This window comes from Dermochelys coriacea, chromosome 20, assembly GCF_009764565.3.
Source record: "Dermochelys coriacea isolate rDerCor1 chromosome 20, rDerCor1.pri.v4, whole genome shotgun sequence".
NCBI lineage: Eukaryota > Metazoa > Chordata > Testudines > Dermochelyidae > Dermochelys > Dermochelys coriacea.
The window spans coordinates 18300798-18314615 of NC_050087.2; the positions used below are offsets into that span (position 1 = coordinate 18300798).

At 56.3% G+C, this 13818-nt stretch overlaps 1 protein-coding gene across 1 annotated transcript; it reads right to left on the reverse strand.

Moving 5' to 3' along the window:
- Positions 1–9949, reverse strand: LOC119846119 (intercellular adhesion molecule 3-like). The gene is made up of 5 exons (XM_038379317.2): positions 9091–9949; positions 5074–5331; positions 4213–4500; positions 1426–1683; positions 1–759 (listed from the first exon to the last, which is right to left on the reverse strand). The coding sequence occupies exons 1-5, from the start codon at positions 9152–9154 to the stop codon at positions 530–532; spliced, it is 1098 nt and encodes a 365-aa protein (XP_038235245.1). The 5' UTR covers positions 9155–9949; the 3' UTR covers positions 1–529.
- Positions 9950–13818: the final 3869 nt, after the last annotated feature.

Consider the following 13818-nt stretch of genomic DNA (forward strand, 5'->3'; position numbering starts at 1 on the left):
TGAGCCGCACACAGAACAGAAGGTGCCCAGGCAGCTGGTTTATTTGACACCAACAAAACCAAACTGAACCAACGTAAGCCACTGTGGGGAGCATGGTGTTACCTGGGCATCTGGACTGGACTCACTGTAAATGTAACGGTCCCAGGGCCCGGAAAAAACGCTGGAACTGGGGAAAGCTGAAAAGAACTGAAATTTCCAAGTGTTTCTTCTGCATGGTTCGAAATGGAACAATTTCAAACTTAAAAAATCAGCTTTTTGGAATGGGTGAAATTTTGAAATTCGCACATGCCCTGTCGTGCCAGACATGCACGCACACACACACACATTCATGCACACACACACACACACACACGCAGGTGCACACAGGCACACACACACGTGCACGGGCACCAGGGCGAGACACCCTGGAGAGCTGCGGCCTGGCTTAGCTCCTCTGCTTGGTCCCAGCCCACCAGCCGGGGCACATCAGGGAAAGGGCCGTGACCCCACCGGCCCCCAGAACTAGTCCCCTGGGGTGAGGGCTTCGGGCTCACACACCTCTGGGCTCCTCCTTCTCCTCACCCAAAGGTTCAGGCCCATCACTGCCCCCTCCCCCTTCCCTGACCTCCCCCTTCCCTGGACCGCGGCTGCCCCGGGCCGCAGCTACGGACATCGTGAAGCGTTTTCTCCCAAGCCGCCATGCTACCAGGCCTGCACCACCGAGAACCACAATCACCACCAGCATCACTGTGACTATCACGATCCTGTGCCTTCGCTGAACTGTAGGCAGGAGAAACAGGAGTCAGGGGGGAGCCCCAGCTTGCCTCCCTCTCCCCCTCCCTCCCACACAGAGCCCGGGTTCCCCTTACCCCAGCCCCACAGAGCTGGGTGCTCCTTTGTCCCCGCCCCCCCCCCACAGAGCACAGGTGTCCCTGAGCTGCCTCCCCCCGCACAGGACCTGGGTGCCCCTTAGCTCCCCCACCAGCACACACAGGGCCTGGGACCCTCCCTGCCTGCCGTCCCCAGCCGCCCCTCCTGGGGCACTGCGGGACACGGTAGCCCTGTCTTGGTGGCCCTCAGCCAGTCCTTGCTGTCTGCCCTGACAAGAAGGGGATCAGACCAAGCCGGCAGGGCTGGGGACCCTGCCCCAGACAGAGACCACCCCCCGGCCCAAGGAATAGCCACTGCCTGGACCCACAGCCATGTCACGAGGGAGCCAGTGACCAAGGGAGGCCTGGAGCCCGTGGCTCTGGGTCCCAAGCTGGGACAGTGCTCCCAGCCTTGGGGCCGGCTCTGGGGGCTGGCGTGGAGCCCTTCTGCAGAGGGGAAGGAAGGCGCCCTGGCCCCCAGGAGTCTGGTGCAGATTCCATGCCCCCTGCTCAGCCCTTCACGTGGCCAGGAAGGAGGAATGGCCAGGGAAAGCTAATAGGACACCACTGCCCTCACCTATCCTAATGTTCACGTGCCCTGAGCTGGCCCCGTATCTGTTCCGTGCCAAGCACTGGTAGGTCCCGCTGTGGGCGAGCTGGGCCGAGTGCACGGTCACCATCTGGCCGCAGTCAGACAGCTCCACGCTGGCGTTGGAGGGCAGCTCCCAGAGCAGCTCGGGCAGGGGGTTCCCCTCGGCGCTGCACCGCACCATGAAGTTAGCGCCGACTCCGAACTCCAGCTGCTCCACGGAGACCTTCACGCTGTAGGGCAGGGCTGGAAGGGCAGGGGGAGGGCAGGGGTCAGCAAGAATGGGCCAATTGGGAGTAGGCCTGGGGGGGGCTGATCCCCACCTCCCACCTATATACCCCACACCATCAGGCTTGCCCCGGTTTTCTCCTGGCCACCCTGCCAAGGGGGCGATGGGTATCACTGTCCTGTCACTACTGAGGGAGCAGTTGGGGCTCCAGGGTCAGAGTCCCAGCTCAGGGTGGGATCAGAAAAGGGAACCCTGCTGGGGCTGCTGCAAAGGAAGGGGGATCTAGTAGTTATAGGCAGGTGTTGGGAGCCAGGACTCCTGGGTTCTATCCCTGGCTGTGGGAAGTAATTTTGTTTCTTATTCCATGGTCTCAAAAAGACTCAAAAAGAAATGGCAAAAAACATTTTAAGTACATCAGAAGCAAGAAGCCTGCTAAACAACCAGTGGGTCCACGGGATGATTGAGATGCTAAAAGGGCACTCAAGGACGATAAGGCCATTGTGGAGAAACTAAATGAATTCTTTGCATTGGTCTTCACAGTTGAGGATGTGACGTGGATTCCCAAATCTGAACCAGTGATAGATCTGAGGAACTGTCCCAGATTGAGGTGTCATTAGAGGAGGTTTTGGAACAAATTGATAAATTAAACAGTAATAAGTCACCAGGACCAGATGGTATTCATGCAAGAATTCTGAAGGAACTCAAATGTGAAATTGTAGAACTACTAACTGTGGTCTGTAACCTAACATTTAAATCAGCTTCTGTACCAAATAACTGGAGGGTAGCTAATGTGACGTCAATTTTTTAAAAGGGCTCCAGAGGTGACCCTGGCAATTACAGGCCGGTAAACCTGACTTCAGTCCCGGGCAAATTTGTTGAAACTATAGTAAAGAACAAAATTGTCAGACACATAAATCAACATAATTTGTTGGGGAAGAGTCAATATGGTTTTTGAGTAGCAGCTGTATTAGTCTATATTTGCAAAAAGAAAAAGAGTACTTGTGGCACCTTAGATTTGATGAAGTGAGCTGTAGCTCACAAAAGCTTATGCTCAAATAAATTTGTTAGTCTCTAAGGTGCCACAAGTCCTCCTGTTCTTTTTGCGAATGAGGTTTTTGTAAAGGGAAATCATGCCACACCAATCTACTAGAATTCTTTGAGGGGGTCAACAAGCATGTGGACAAGGGTGATCTAGTGGATATAGTGTACTTAGATTTTCAGAAAGCCTTTGGCAAGGTCCCTCACCAAAGGCTCGCAAGCAAAGTGAGCTGCCACAGGATAAGAGGGAAGGTCCTCTCATGGATCGGTAACTGGTTAAAAGACAGGAAACACAGGGTAGGAATCAATGGTCAGTTTTCAGATTGGAGAGCAGTAAACAGTGGTGTCCCCCAGGCGTCTGTACTGGGCCCAGCCCTATTCAACGTAATAATAAATGATCTGGAAAAAGGGGTAAACAGTGAGGTGGCAAAATCTGCAGATGATACAAAACTTCTCAAGATAGTTAAGTCCCAGGCAGGCTGCAAAGAGCTACAAAAGGGTCTCACAAAACTGGGTGACTGGGCAACAAAATGGCAGGTGAAAATCAGTGTGGATAAATGCAAAGTAATGCACATTGGAAAACATCATCCCAACTGTACATATAAAACGATGGGGTCTAAATTGGCTGTTACCACTCAAGAAAGAGAGCTTGGAGACACAGTGGATAGTTCTCTGAAAACATCCACTCAGTGTGCAGCGGCAGTCAAAAAAGCAAACAGAATGTTGGGAATCATTAAGAAAAGGATAGATAAGACAGAAAATATCATATTGCCTCTATATAAATCCATGGTATGCCCACATCTTGAATACTGCGTGCAGATGTGGTCACCCCATCTCACGAAAGATATATTGGAATTGGAAAAGGTTCAGAAACGGGCAACAAAAATGATAAGGGGAATGGAATGGCTGCCATATGAGGAGAGATTAATAGAACGGGAACTTTTCAGATTGGAAAAGAGATGACTAAGCGGGAATATGATAGCGGTCTACAAACTCATGACTGGTGTGAAGAAAGTAAACAAGGAAGTGTTATTTACTCCTTCTCATAACACAAGAACTAGGGGTCACCAAATGAAATGAATAGGCAGCAGGATTAAAACAAACAAAAGGAAGTATTTCTTCACACAACGCACAGTCAACCTGTGGAACTCCTTGCCAGAGAATGTTGTGAAGGCCAAGACTACAACAGGGTTCAAAAAAGAACTAGATAAGTTCCTGGAGGACAGGTCCATCAATGGCTATTAGCCAGGATAGCAGGGATGGTGTCCCTAGCCTCTGCCAGAAGCTGGGAATGACGAAAGGGGATGGATCACTTGATGATTCCCTGTTCTCTTCATTCCCTCTGGGGCCCCTGGCACTGGCCACTGTCGGCAGACAGGACACTGAGCTGGAGGGACCATTGCTCTGACCCAGGCTGGCCGCTCTGAAGTTCTTATGGTCAGGAAGCTGCTGCACACTAAGGACTTAGCGCAATGATCCCCACTTGCAGTAACTGAACAGCTCCTCACCCCAGACCTGCAGGGTGGCCCTGGCACTGTCATTCATCATCTGGAGGCCCACGCGGAGCCAAGCCTGGCACACGATTTCCTGCCCGTGCTGCGTGGACTGCGCCACGAAGCTGTACCCCACGGCCGGGCTGCCGCGGCTCTCGCTGAGGGTGCTGCCCCTGCTGCTCAGGGTGACGTTGATGTCGGAGGGGCTGGAGCCGGACACAAGGCTGGAGACGTTGCAGGTGATTCGCTCCTGGCGACCAGCCACCATCTCGGCTCCCAGGTGGATCTCGGGGGGCGAGAATCCTGTGCGGGGGGAGGGGGAAACAGAGGGGAATTAACCTTCCTGAAGCTTATCCCTGCATATAACGGGCCAGGGGCTCTGCCTTCTTGTAAAGACTGTGCTCGATGTCCGGGGAGCCAGGACTCCTGGGTTCCATTCCCAGGGTGGGAGGGACAGTGTGGGCTGGTGGTTAGAGCAAAGAGAGCTGGGAGGCAGGACTCCTGGGTTCCATTCCTGGGGGTGGAGGGGGACTGTGGGGGCTGGTGGTTAGAGCAAAGAGAGCTGGGAGGCAGGACTCCTGGGTTCCATTCCCGGGGGTGGAGGGGGGCTGGTGGTTAGAGCAGAGGGAGCTGGGAGGCAGGACTCCTGGGTTCCATTCCCAGCTGTGGGAGGAGCCAGTGCTGGGCCAGGGTGCTGGGAGCAGGGTGCTGGGAATCCGGACTCCTGGGTTTTACTCTTTGCACTGACTTCTAGTCCTTGCAAAAGTCTTTCCCCTCCCCATGCCCCATATCCCGTCCACAGCACTGGGCACATCCCCCCGGGAAGGGGCGGCACTGGGGGGCGGCGAGTGAGCGCGTGGTTAACCCTCAGCGTACGGTACACGTGGAGTCTGGCTTTTTCAATGATGTTCGTGGAGGTGATGTAGCACTGGGGCTCCAGGTGCCACACGGTGAGGCTGGAGATGTGCAGAGACGCCCAGCCGGGTCCCTTGTTTGTCACCTTCGGCACCGACGTCTCCCAGCCCAGGGAGGTGAGACTGGAACAGGTGTTGCTGCAGTTCAGAACCACGTGGCCCCCGAACGCCACTGCCGGGTCCTTGGGCACGATGCTCAGGCCGCATGGGTCCAGGTGCGCTGGGGAGCAGGGCAAGTATCAGGCAGGCTCCCGCCAGCCCATGTGGCCACAGCAGCCCTCTGGGGGCACCACATGGGCCAGGCCAGGCTCCCCCCATGGACTCCCAGACCCAGCAGCTGGCCCCACAGTCCAGGCCTGCCTCTGGGGTATTGGCCTGCGGCTCCAGCTGCAGGGCTGGTTGGGGTTTGGGGGTGGGGTGACAGCTGCATGTAGCCCCAGAAAGTGAGGAAATACCAGATCTAGGGGGGCCCTGGCAGCCTTCACCCCCCTCCTCCCACCTTGTGATACAGCCGTTAAGTAGCTGGGCCCTGGGCTGTTTTATCCCCAGGAGCCCGCCTCAGGGACGCACAAGGGGGCAACGTGCCCAGCAAAGTGTCAGTCACAGTTCAGGGCAACTTCACCTGTGTTTGCCCCCCCCCCCCGCCCTGTGGTCCAGCAAGGGCACTGCACTCGGGTCCCGGCTCCTCAGGCATCAGCTCTGTTGGGCAGAGACCCACGGACCTCACCCTCCTGCAGGGTTCCCTGCCTACGCGGTGACCAAGCCTGGCAGCCCAGATGGCTGCACGTGCTTTCTCTGCAGCACCATGAACGGTGCTGGGACACCCTGGCACCGTAACGTTCACCGCTATCATGTCATTAGGAGAGGGTTTGTACAGAGTCGGCCTTGAGCGGTGTCATTCTCAAAGTCTTGCTCTGCTAGACGCGAATATCTCGCTGGATTCTTTGTGCTCTCGGCGTCTGGGAAGTTCTGAAGCTTGGCTCGGAATGTGTCACTGAAACGTGCTGAGGCCGAAAACACCCCCAAGCCGCCTTTCAGGCACAACCGTGAAAAGGCCAAAGGATGCTGGTGGCTGAGTGAGGAAATGCACCAAGCACAAGGGTCACCCCAGGACTGTGTGCAATAGAAACCTCTCCGAGCATAGGCTGGAACACCCATGTGGAAAAATGACCCATGTGGAAAAATGACTCCCACCTCCTCCTCCCTCACCCCCTGTGAGCACGCTGCATCCTCGCTCCTTTGCCTGCCTCCCAGTGCTTCCCACCTGGCTGCTGCCAAACTGCTGGGGGGGGGAGTTGGGGCAGGGGACTTTGGGGAAGGGGTGGGGCCTCATGGAAGGGCGGAGTGGGGGTGGTGCCAGGGCCCGGGGGTTGAGCACCTATGGGAAAGAAGGAAAGTCAGTGCCTTATCTCAGAGACAGCTCTACACAGTGGGAACTGTTTGACCCAGGTCATGGCAAAAGAGCTTTCCAGCAAGTGGGGAGACGATATAAAAGGGGGAGTCATGTCTGACTGTGGAGTTGGGGGGCAGGACCCTCTGGCTTCCCCAGGACCCCGCCTGGGCGGACTCGCTGTGGGAAGTGCACGGAGGGGCAGAGGATGCTGAATGCTCCGAGGTCAGACCCAGGAAGGGGGGAGCCGGGTGAGCTGTGTGTCCTGGGGACAGGCTGCTCCCAGAAAGGAGGCTCCCCCAGAGTCCTGCCTGGCTTCGTAGGGAGCAGATCCAGAGCATCGCCTGGGGACTCTCTGACAGGGGGAAATGACATCATGGGGGGACCTTACTCTCCCTACAACACCACACCTGGAAACACCTGATGAATAAAGACTGAATGGGGGGGAATGAGGGTCCCAGGTTAAAGAGATTTCTAGCCTGTGTGTGAAAACCTGAGAAAACCTAGGCAGCTTGTGCCTTAAGAATCCACCAGCCTGTTTATCACTCAGGGCGAGAATTTGCTCATTAATATCCTATCAAGTGTGTTAAGCTCAGTTTGCGGTTTTGTTTATTTACTAGGTAATTTGCTTTGCTCTGTTTGCTTTCACTTACAATCACTTAAAATCTATCTTTTGTATTGAATAAACTTATTTTTGCTTTGTCTAAAACCAGTGTGTGGGTGTAATAACTCGGGGCAGAAAGCTGTTGTGTATTTCCTCTCCACATTGAGGGAAGGGGTGAATTTCATGAGTTTGCACTGTACATTTCTCTGTGCAGTGCAAGACAGTATAATTTTGGGTTTACACTCTGGGGTAACTGCAGCTGGGTGTGTCCCTACCTGTTTGTGTGTTGGTAAAGTGCAGGCTGGAGCCTGGGAAAGGGCTTGGCAGGCTAGTCACAGCAGAACAGTGTAAAGGGAAGCGAGGCTGGTGGGTCGGGGGACTCAGTGGTACCCCAGTTCCAGGTAGCACCGCAGGGGGAATCTGTCACAGGCACCTTGGCTCCAAATACAAGCTACTCCCCCAGCCCTTCCTAGCGCTGCTATTCTGCAGGTGAAAGCGCTACAGAGAAAAGACAGAGAAATGAAAGGACCGGCACAAGCATCCCAAAGACCACTCCATGCAGTCCTGCAAGCCCCACCCCGCACTCAGAACAACAAGCAACCGTATGACAGGTCAGTCTCCCCTGTACACTGCTCGGGTCTTTGATCTTCAGAGCCTGGGAACAGCTAGTCAGCCGGACAGTGGTTCTTTGCTCAGGGCATAGCCTCTGAAAGTTGGGTCTGCAGGTGGGAATTTGCTTCCCACCCATCCCCAGGTATTTCATGGGAAACCCACTGAATTTTTCTTATCCCCAAAGTCCCTTTATGTCTGGCACATTGTTTAAAATAGTTCTTTGATGCTCAGCCCACTTCCAAGGTCTACATTGCCCCTGTCGCCCTGCGAGAGATGCTACAGACATCCCACACCAATATGCAGACTTGGCATTTCCATGCCAATGGACACCCCCCCCCCCAGCTGTTTAAACTTAATTCACTCAACGTGACACAAGACCCAGCAGGAAATTGCCAGTCGCATCCCAGGGATGGCTTGGCCTTTGTAAAGCTGGGGGGTTGGTGGTGACGTTATAAAGAAACCAAGAATAAAATCATTACAAATAACGAGTCAAAGCTAAGAGTTGTGGCTCAGCTGTAACCCACCAGTCAGATCTAGGTCTTACCTACGGGTCTGCAAATATTAACTCTTTAGCCTTCCCCCCACCTGGGTTAGGAACGGGGACTGGAAGCTCACGGGGCAGCATGCCAGCTGGCAGAGTGCTGAGCGGGAGGTTCTGTTTTGTGCCTTATGCCTGACCTAGAAGTAATTTCCCCTTAATGGGGCTGTTTTCCACCTTCAGTCTCTGGGAGCTTGTTGCAGTTGGACTGGTTCTCACGCTGCTTCTGTGCTGTGCCCAGCACACCAGGGCTCCGATTCCAGCCAGGGCTGGTTGGTGCTACCGGAATATGCTCCATCAATCTCCCCAGTGCAGAGAATCACAATCTCCAGCCATCACTAGTGCTTGGGAGGGGCCCATAGCCAGCACGGAGCCATTCTGCCAAATGCTTTTGCCAGCCTGGGAGCGTCTCTGCTACTCTCAGGGTTTGTGTGTTTCAAAGCCAGCCGGCCCTGATGCTCCCTCCCCTGCAGTGTCAGCTGCAGCCCATGGGGCGCTCGGTCTAGCCCTTGGGAGCCCCTGCTCTGTGGGAGGCACCCGTCAGGGCTTGCCTCACCCGTCTGGGCACAGTTAGAGCTGTGACGACCTTGCAGTTACGGCCCAGGTCCCGGTGCCTCTCTCCAAATTACCCTGTCCCGGCTCCAGAGCTAAAGGCAAAAGCTGGCACCTGCCAGGCAGGTTTGGAGGCTGTGGTGTGTGGCACCGCAACACGACAGGCAAGTTGGGAAGAGAAGGTTGAACCCACTCTCGACTGCTCATCTTCAAATTCACCAGCCTTGCGGCCTGAGCTCCCAGCCGGCCCCCTCCCAGCAGACCCGGAGAACACGCAGCTTACCCAGAGGCAGGAAGCAAAGCAGAGCTAGTGGTGTCAGGCCAAGACAGAGGCAGTGACCTGTCATTGTGCACCAGGAGAACCATGCATCTGGAGCGGAGCGTGCCTGTGCGCAGAGTCCACCCGCAGGGAAGACCCCACCCCTTCCTGCTCTGTGGTGGGCCACGTGTCCTGGTGTGCTCTCCCTGCTCTCTGCAAGCGACCAGCCCAGCAGCTAGGGGCACTCCCTCAAGGCCCACGGGCAGGCTGGTCCCAGTGACGCTGCTCTTTGGGGCTGGCACAAGATGGGTTCAAGCCACCTTGGCACTCCCCACCCCACAGACTCAGTGCTGCTCTGACCCTCTGCTTCCCACCGGGCCCCGGGGTAGCAGAGACCAGGCACCACACCTGCTCTGTCTCCCGCACCAGGGGCCGGGTGCAGGCCTGTATGCCCACTCCACGCTGGGCTGGGAGGCGACTCGTAGGGGGCATTTCCACCCCTTTTACACTGCCCAAGGGGCCTCAGCCCCCAGCCTCCCCAAACTGCAATTCAATCCCCATGATGCCGATGCCTCCGGTCTCTCAAGGGGACGCGACCTCTCCACCCCTGTGGTGCATCCCCAGGAGGAGCCAGCTGCTGCCCCCTTCCCTGTGGGGTGAGAAGCAGTAGGAGGGTAGACAGGGGTGACTGATCCATGTCCTGACCCCTTAAAGGCAGTGAAGTATCCGAGACCTTTCCACACAGGCAGATGTCCTGGCTCTAACTTAGCCCCCTCCCTGTGGCTTCAGCTGCATACAAGCTTCTACTTCATTTCCTGTCCTGCGGTTCAGTCCGGCTGTGCAGCTGTCGTGCTCCATCCCAGAGGTGGCTGCATTTCACTGGTGAGGGAAAAGACCCGGTCAGCCACAACCCCTGGAGCCGGATTGTCAATGGGGAGGCGCAGAGGCTCAGCCCGTGGGAAAATCCAGCCTTTTCAGTCTCTCTGGGCTCTAGTTCCCCATCTGTAACATGGGGAGAACGGCCCTGCCTTGTCCTGCCACGAGCACTCCGGGGCTGGGTCTGTCTCTCTGGGCCCCTGCTTCTCAACCCATGGCCCGCTGGTGGCCCAATCAGCACACAGCTGCAGCCCATGTGACATCCTCAGGGCCATACAGGCAGGATATTGTGTGGATGCAGCCCACAATGGTAAAACAGTTGAGAAGCACTGGTCTGGGCTGCGCCCGGCACAACGGGGCCCTGATCTCAGTTTGTGCAGCGCCCGGCATGATGGGGCCCTGATCCTGATAGGGGTCTGGGCAGTTCCCGGCACAACAGGGCCCCGATCTCAGTCGGGGTCTGGGCAGTGCCCAGCATGATGGGGCCCCGATCTCGACTGGGATCTGGGCAGTGCCCAGCATGATGGGGCCCCGATCTCAGTCGGGGCAGCGCCCAGCATGATGGGGCCCTGATCTTGGCCAGGGGCTGGGGGTGCTATTGTAATACACCTAACAGTAATTTAACAAGGCAGCCTTGCGTGGTGAACGCCAGGTTTCCTCCCTGGTACGCAGAGGCTGGAAGGGGACAGGATGAGGGCATTGAACGTGGCATTTTTTAAAACTGCACAGAAGCCATCAGGAAATCGCGGTTCTGAGCCAAAGAAAACAGAGCCAGGGCCTATTCCTGCCTCCTTGCCCCAGACAGGATCCAGGGTAACTGCACAGATGAGGGAAGCACAGGCAGACACTGGCACCAAAGGCCTCCCATGAGGCCTGTGCTCAGACCCAGGCAGGAAGCTGCAATCAGCAGTCACAAAGCAAAGGCAGGAAGGACCCAGCACTTTCCATTCAGCGCACTGGTCTCCCTGAAACTCCAGGAGCGGGCTGGGAGATAAGAGGCGGGCAACGCCCTGGAGCTGAGCTCCCTCCTGGGGGTTGGAGGGGGCGTGAGTGTACCCACAAGGCTGCCCAGGCTCCAGCAGTAGTCGGCCTGACACAGCAAAACCAGGAACAGAAAGCAGCAGCCCTGGCTTCCTTCACTGCCAGAGCATGTGAGAAGTGGGAGCAGGCCCCGTGATCAGTCCCAGCTGGCAGCAGGGGGTGATTGCAGGCCTGGACCCCTGAGAGATCTCATCTCACTTTCGGGGGATGATGCGCCAGTGTGTTACACGAGCACGTCTGGAGGCGGCACCCTGGTTTGTTATTGTAGGGTCTCACATAGAGGATAGGCTGCACGCAGCAGTGTGTTATTGTAGGGCCTCTTGTGAATGCTACACAGCCGGGTTTGTGATTGTAGGGTCTCCGCCCCCCTCCCCCCCCCGATTTGTTAACATAGGGTATCCTCACCCACCAGTTGGTTATTGCAGGGTCTCCTAAGCACTGACCTGCCGCTGTTCATTACTAGTATTTTACAGAAGGGTTCCAGACCATGAATTCTTTAGAAACTTCAACTCCTGTGGATGAGGAACGGGGTTCACCCAAGAGAAACTAGCCCTTGGGAGTGACTGCGGCTGCAGCTCTAGGTGGCATGGCTCAGCCCAGCCTCCACCCTGCCCCAGGCAGGCGCTGCCCTCCTGCCCTGTGTGGAAAGCTTGCTCAGCCCGCCCTGGCTGCGTGTGCGATGCTCCGTCTGTCTCCCGCACACCATGCCTCCTGCACCTGAAACAGGTCTGCCCTTCGGCCTCACAGTGCAGGGGATCAATAACCCCACCTCTGCTGTGAGCTTTGCCTGTCACACCCCGCCTGCGGGGCCTGGTGGGCAGGGCTCCCACCTGCCTGGCGTGGGTAGCACCACAGAGCAGGGAAGCCTAGGGGCTGGGGGACATGTGGGGCAGGGATGCGGTGCAGACAGACCGGCTCAGCCAGCAGTGATGCAGGAGGTGGGTCCTGGACTCAGCACTCACCCTTCGCATGCCCGGGGGGGCCAGCCCTTATGCCTGGGGTTCGAGCTGCCCTGGCCCGAGCCAGCCCCCCCCCACCCACGACAGACACGGCCTTTCCCAGCACCCGAGGGACCTGGTGTGACACAGTACCTCGCAGTAGCACCCTGGGCTTCACATATCCCCCAGTCTTGTAATGAGGATCTGTGGTGTACTAAGTAAACCTGGTGAGGTGTCATTTTAAGTCTAGATCTGTTGAACATTAATAACCTGTTGGATTGTACGTGTTGTCACTGCATGCAAGAGTCTGAGGCAATGCTGTGTGTGTTACTGAAATCCCCCGTGAGGCTGGGAACACCCACAGCCAGCCTTTCAGATACAAGGGAGCAGCCAGACAGCAGTTAATGGCTCATCAACACCCATCAAAGAAGGAATCCACCATCCTAGAGACTGTGTGCAATGGAGACGCCTGACCAGTGGGGACTGACCGACCCCCACTTCACTGCATAGACCTTTCCAGCATGCTGGAGGGAAGTGATGTCATCACTTGGCCTCACTCCCCCCACAACTCAACACCTGGAAACATGGCTGGAGGCAAAGACCAAACTGGGGGAGGATGATGTGATGCAGCAGGGAGGGGGAAGTATTGACCTGGGAAGGTGGCAAGGGAGTTTCACTGGGGATGGGAGACCTGAGAGCCTGTAACCTGAGCCAGGAGGGGGAGGTAACACCTCTGCCCGGGAAACTGGACAAAGGCTGCAGGAGAGAGCCTGCTGGGGGGGGTTTGGTTTCAGTTTGGTGCTGGAATGCAGGGAACCCAAGGGCTGGGGTCTGGGCTCCCTGCCCACCAAGAAGGACTTGACTGAGGGGTCCTGGTTGTACCCACAAACTCTGTTTTAGACTGTGTTCCTATTGTCCAATACACCTTCCACTTTACTGGCTGGCTGAGAGTCACAGTGAATCCCAGGAAGAGGGATTCAGGCCCTGGACTCCCCCCACACTCCATGACAGATGGTCCCAGCCTGTGTATTGAGGATCTGTGACCTGTTTGTACCATCAGTCAGGGTGAGACATGGCTTGAGTCATCTCCTGCTTAGCTTGCAGAACTTGGACTGCAAATTTATTTTTGTTTCTTAAGTAACCGACTCTGATCTCTATGCTTGGTACTTGTAATCACTTAAATCTCTCTCTGTGGAGTTAATAAATCTGTTTTATATTTTACCTAAAACAGGGTGTTTTTGTTGAAGAGCTTGGGAAATCTCAGCTCAGTTTACAAAGGCTGGTGTGTGTCCTCGCCACATCAAGGGAGGGTCAGACTGGGTAATGAACTTACATTGGCCAGGCTTCTGACCAGGGCAAGATGGAACAGCTCTGGGGTGCTCAGCTGGGGAGGAATTGGCTGGAGCCTCGCTGTTGTTGGTTCAAGTGACTGGGAGATCGTTTGTGTACCGCAGCTGGGCGTGTCCCTGCTTGTGGATGGCTGTGTAAGTGCAGTGCCCGTCAGAGGCTGGTAACTTGACAACAGCATCACAGGGTAAGAGGGGAGACCCCAGGCTGCTCAATCAGCAGTCACACAGCAGAGTCTCTCTGGGCTCAACACTTCCACAGTCCAGGCTGCACCCCGGGGACCCCGTCACACCTGGACAAACCCAGCTCCATCCGTGGCAGCCCCAAGGGCCAGACCAGTCCTCGCTCCTCCGCTGGCTGCTCCTGACCTGCAGCCCTAGCACAGTGCACGGGTTGCGTGGCCACGTGCCACATGCAGGGCGAGGCCCCACTGGGGACTGCGCTCCTGCTTGCTTCCTCCCCTCCCCCAGTTTAGGGTAAACCCTTCGGGCAAAAGGGAAACACCCCCCTGGCGCCCCAGCCCCACAGAAGGCAGGACAAGCCAGCACCA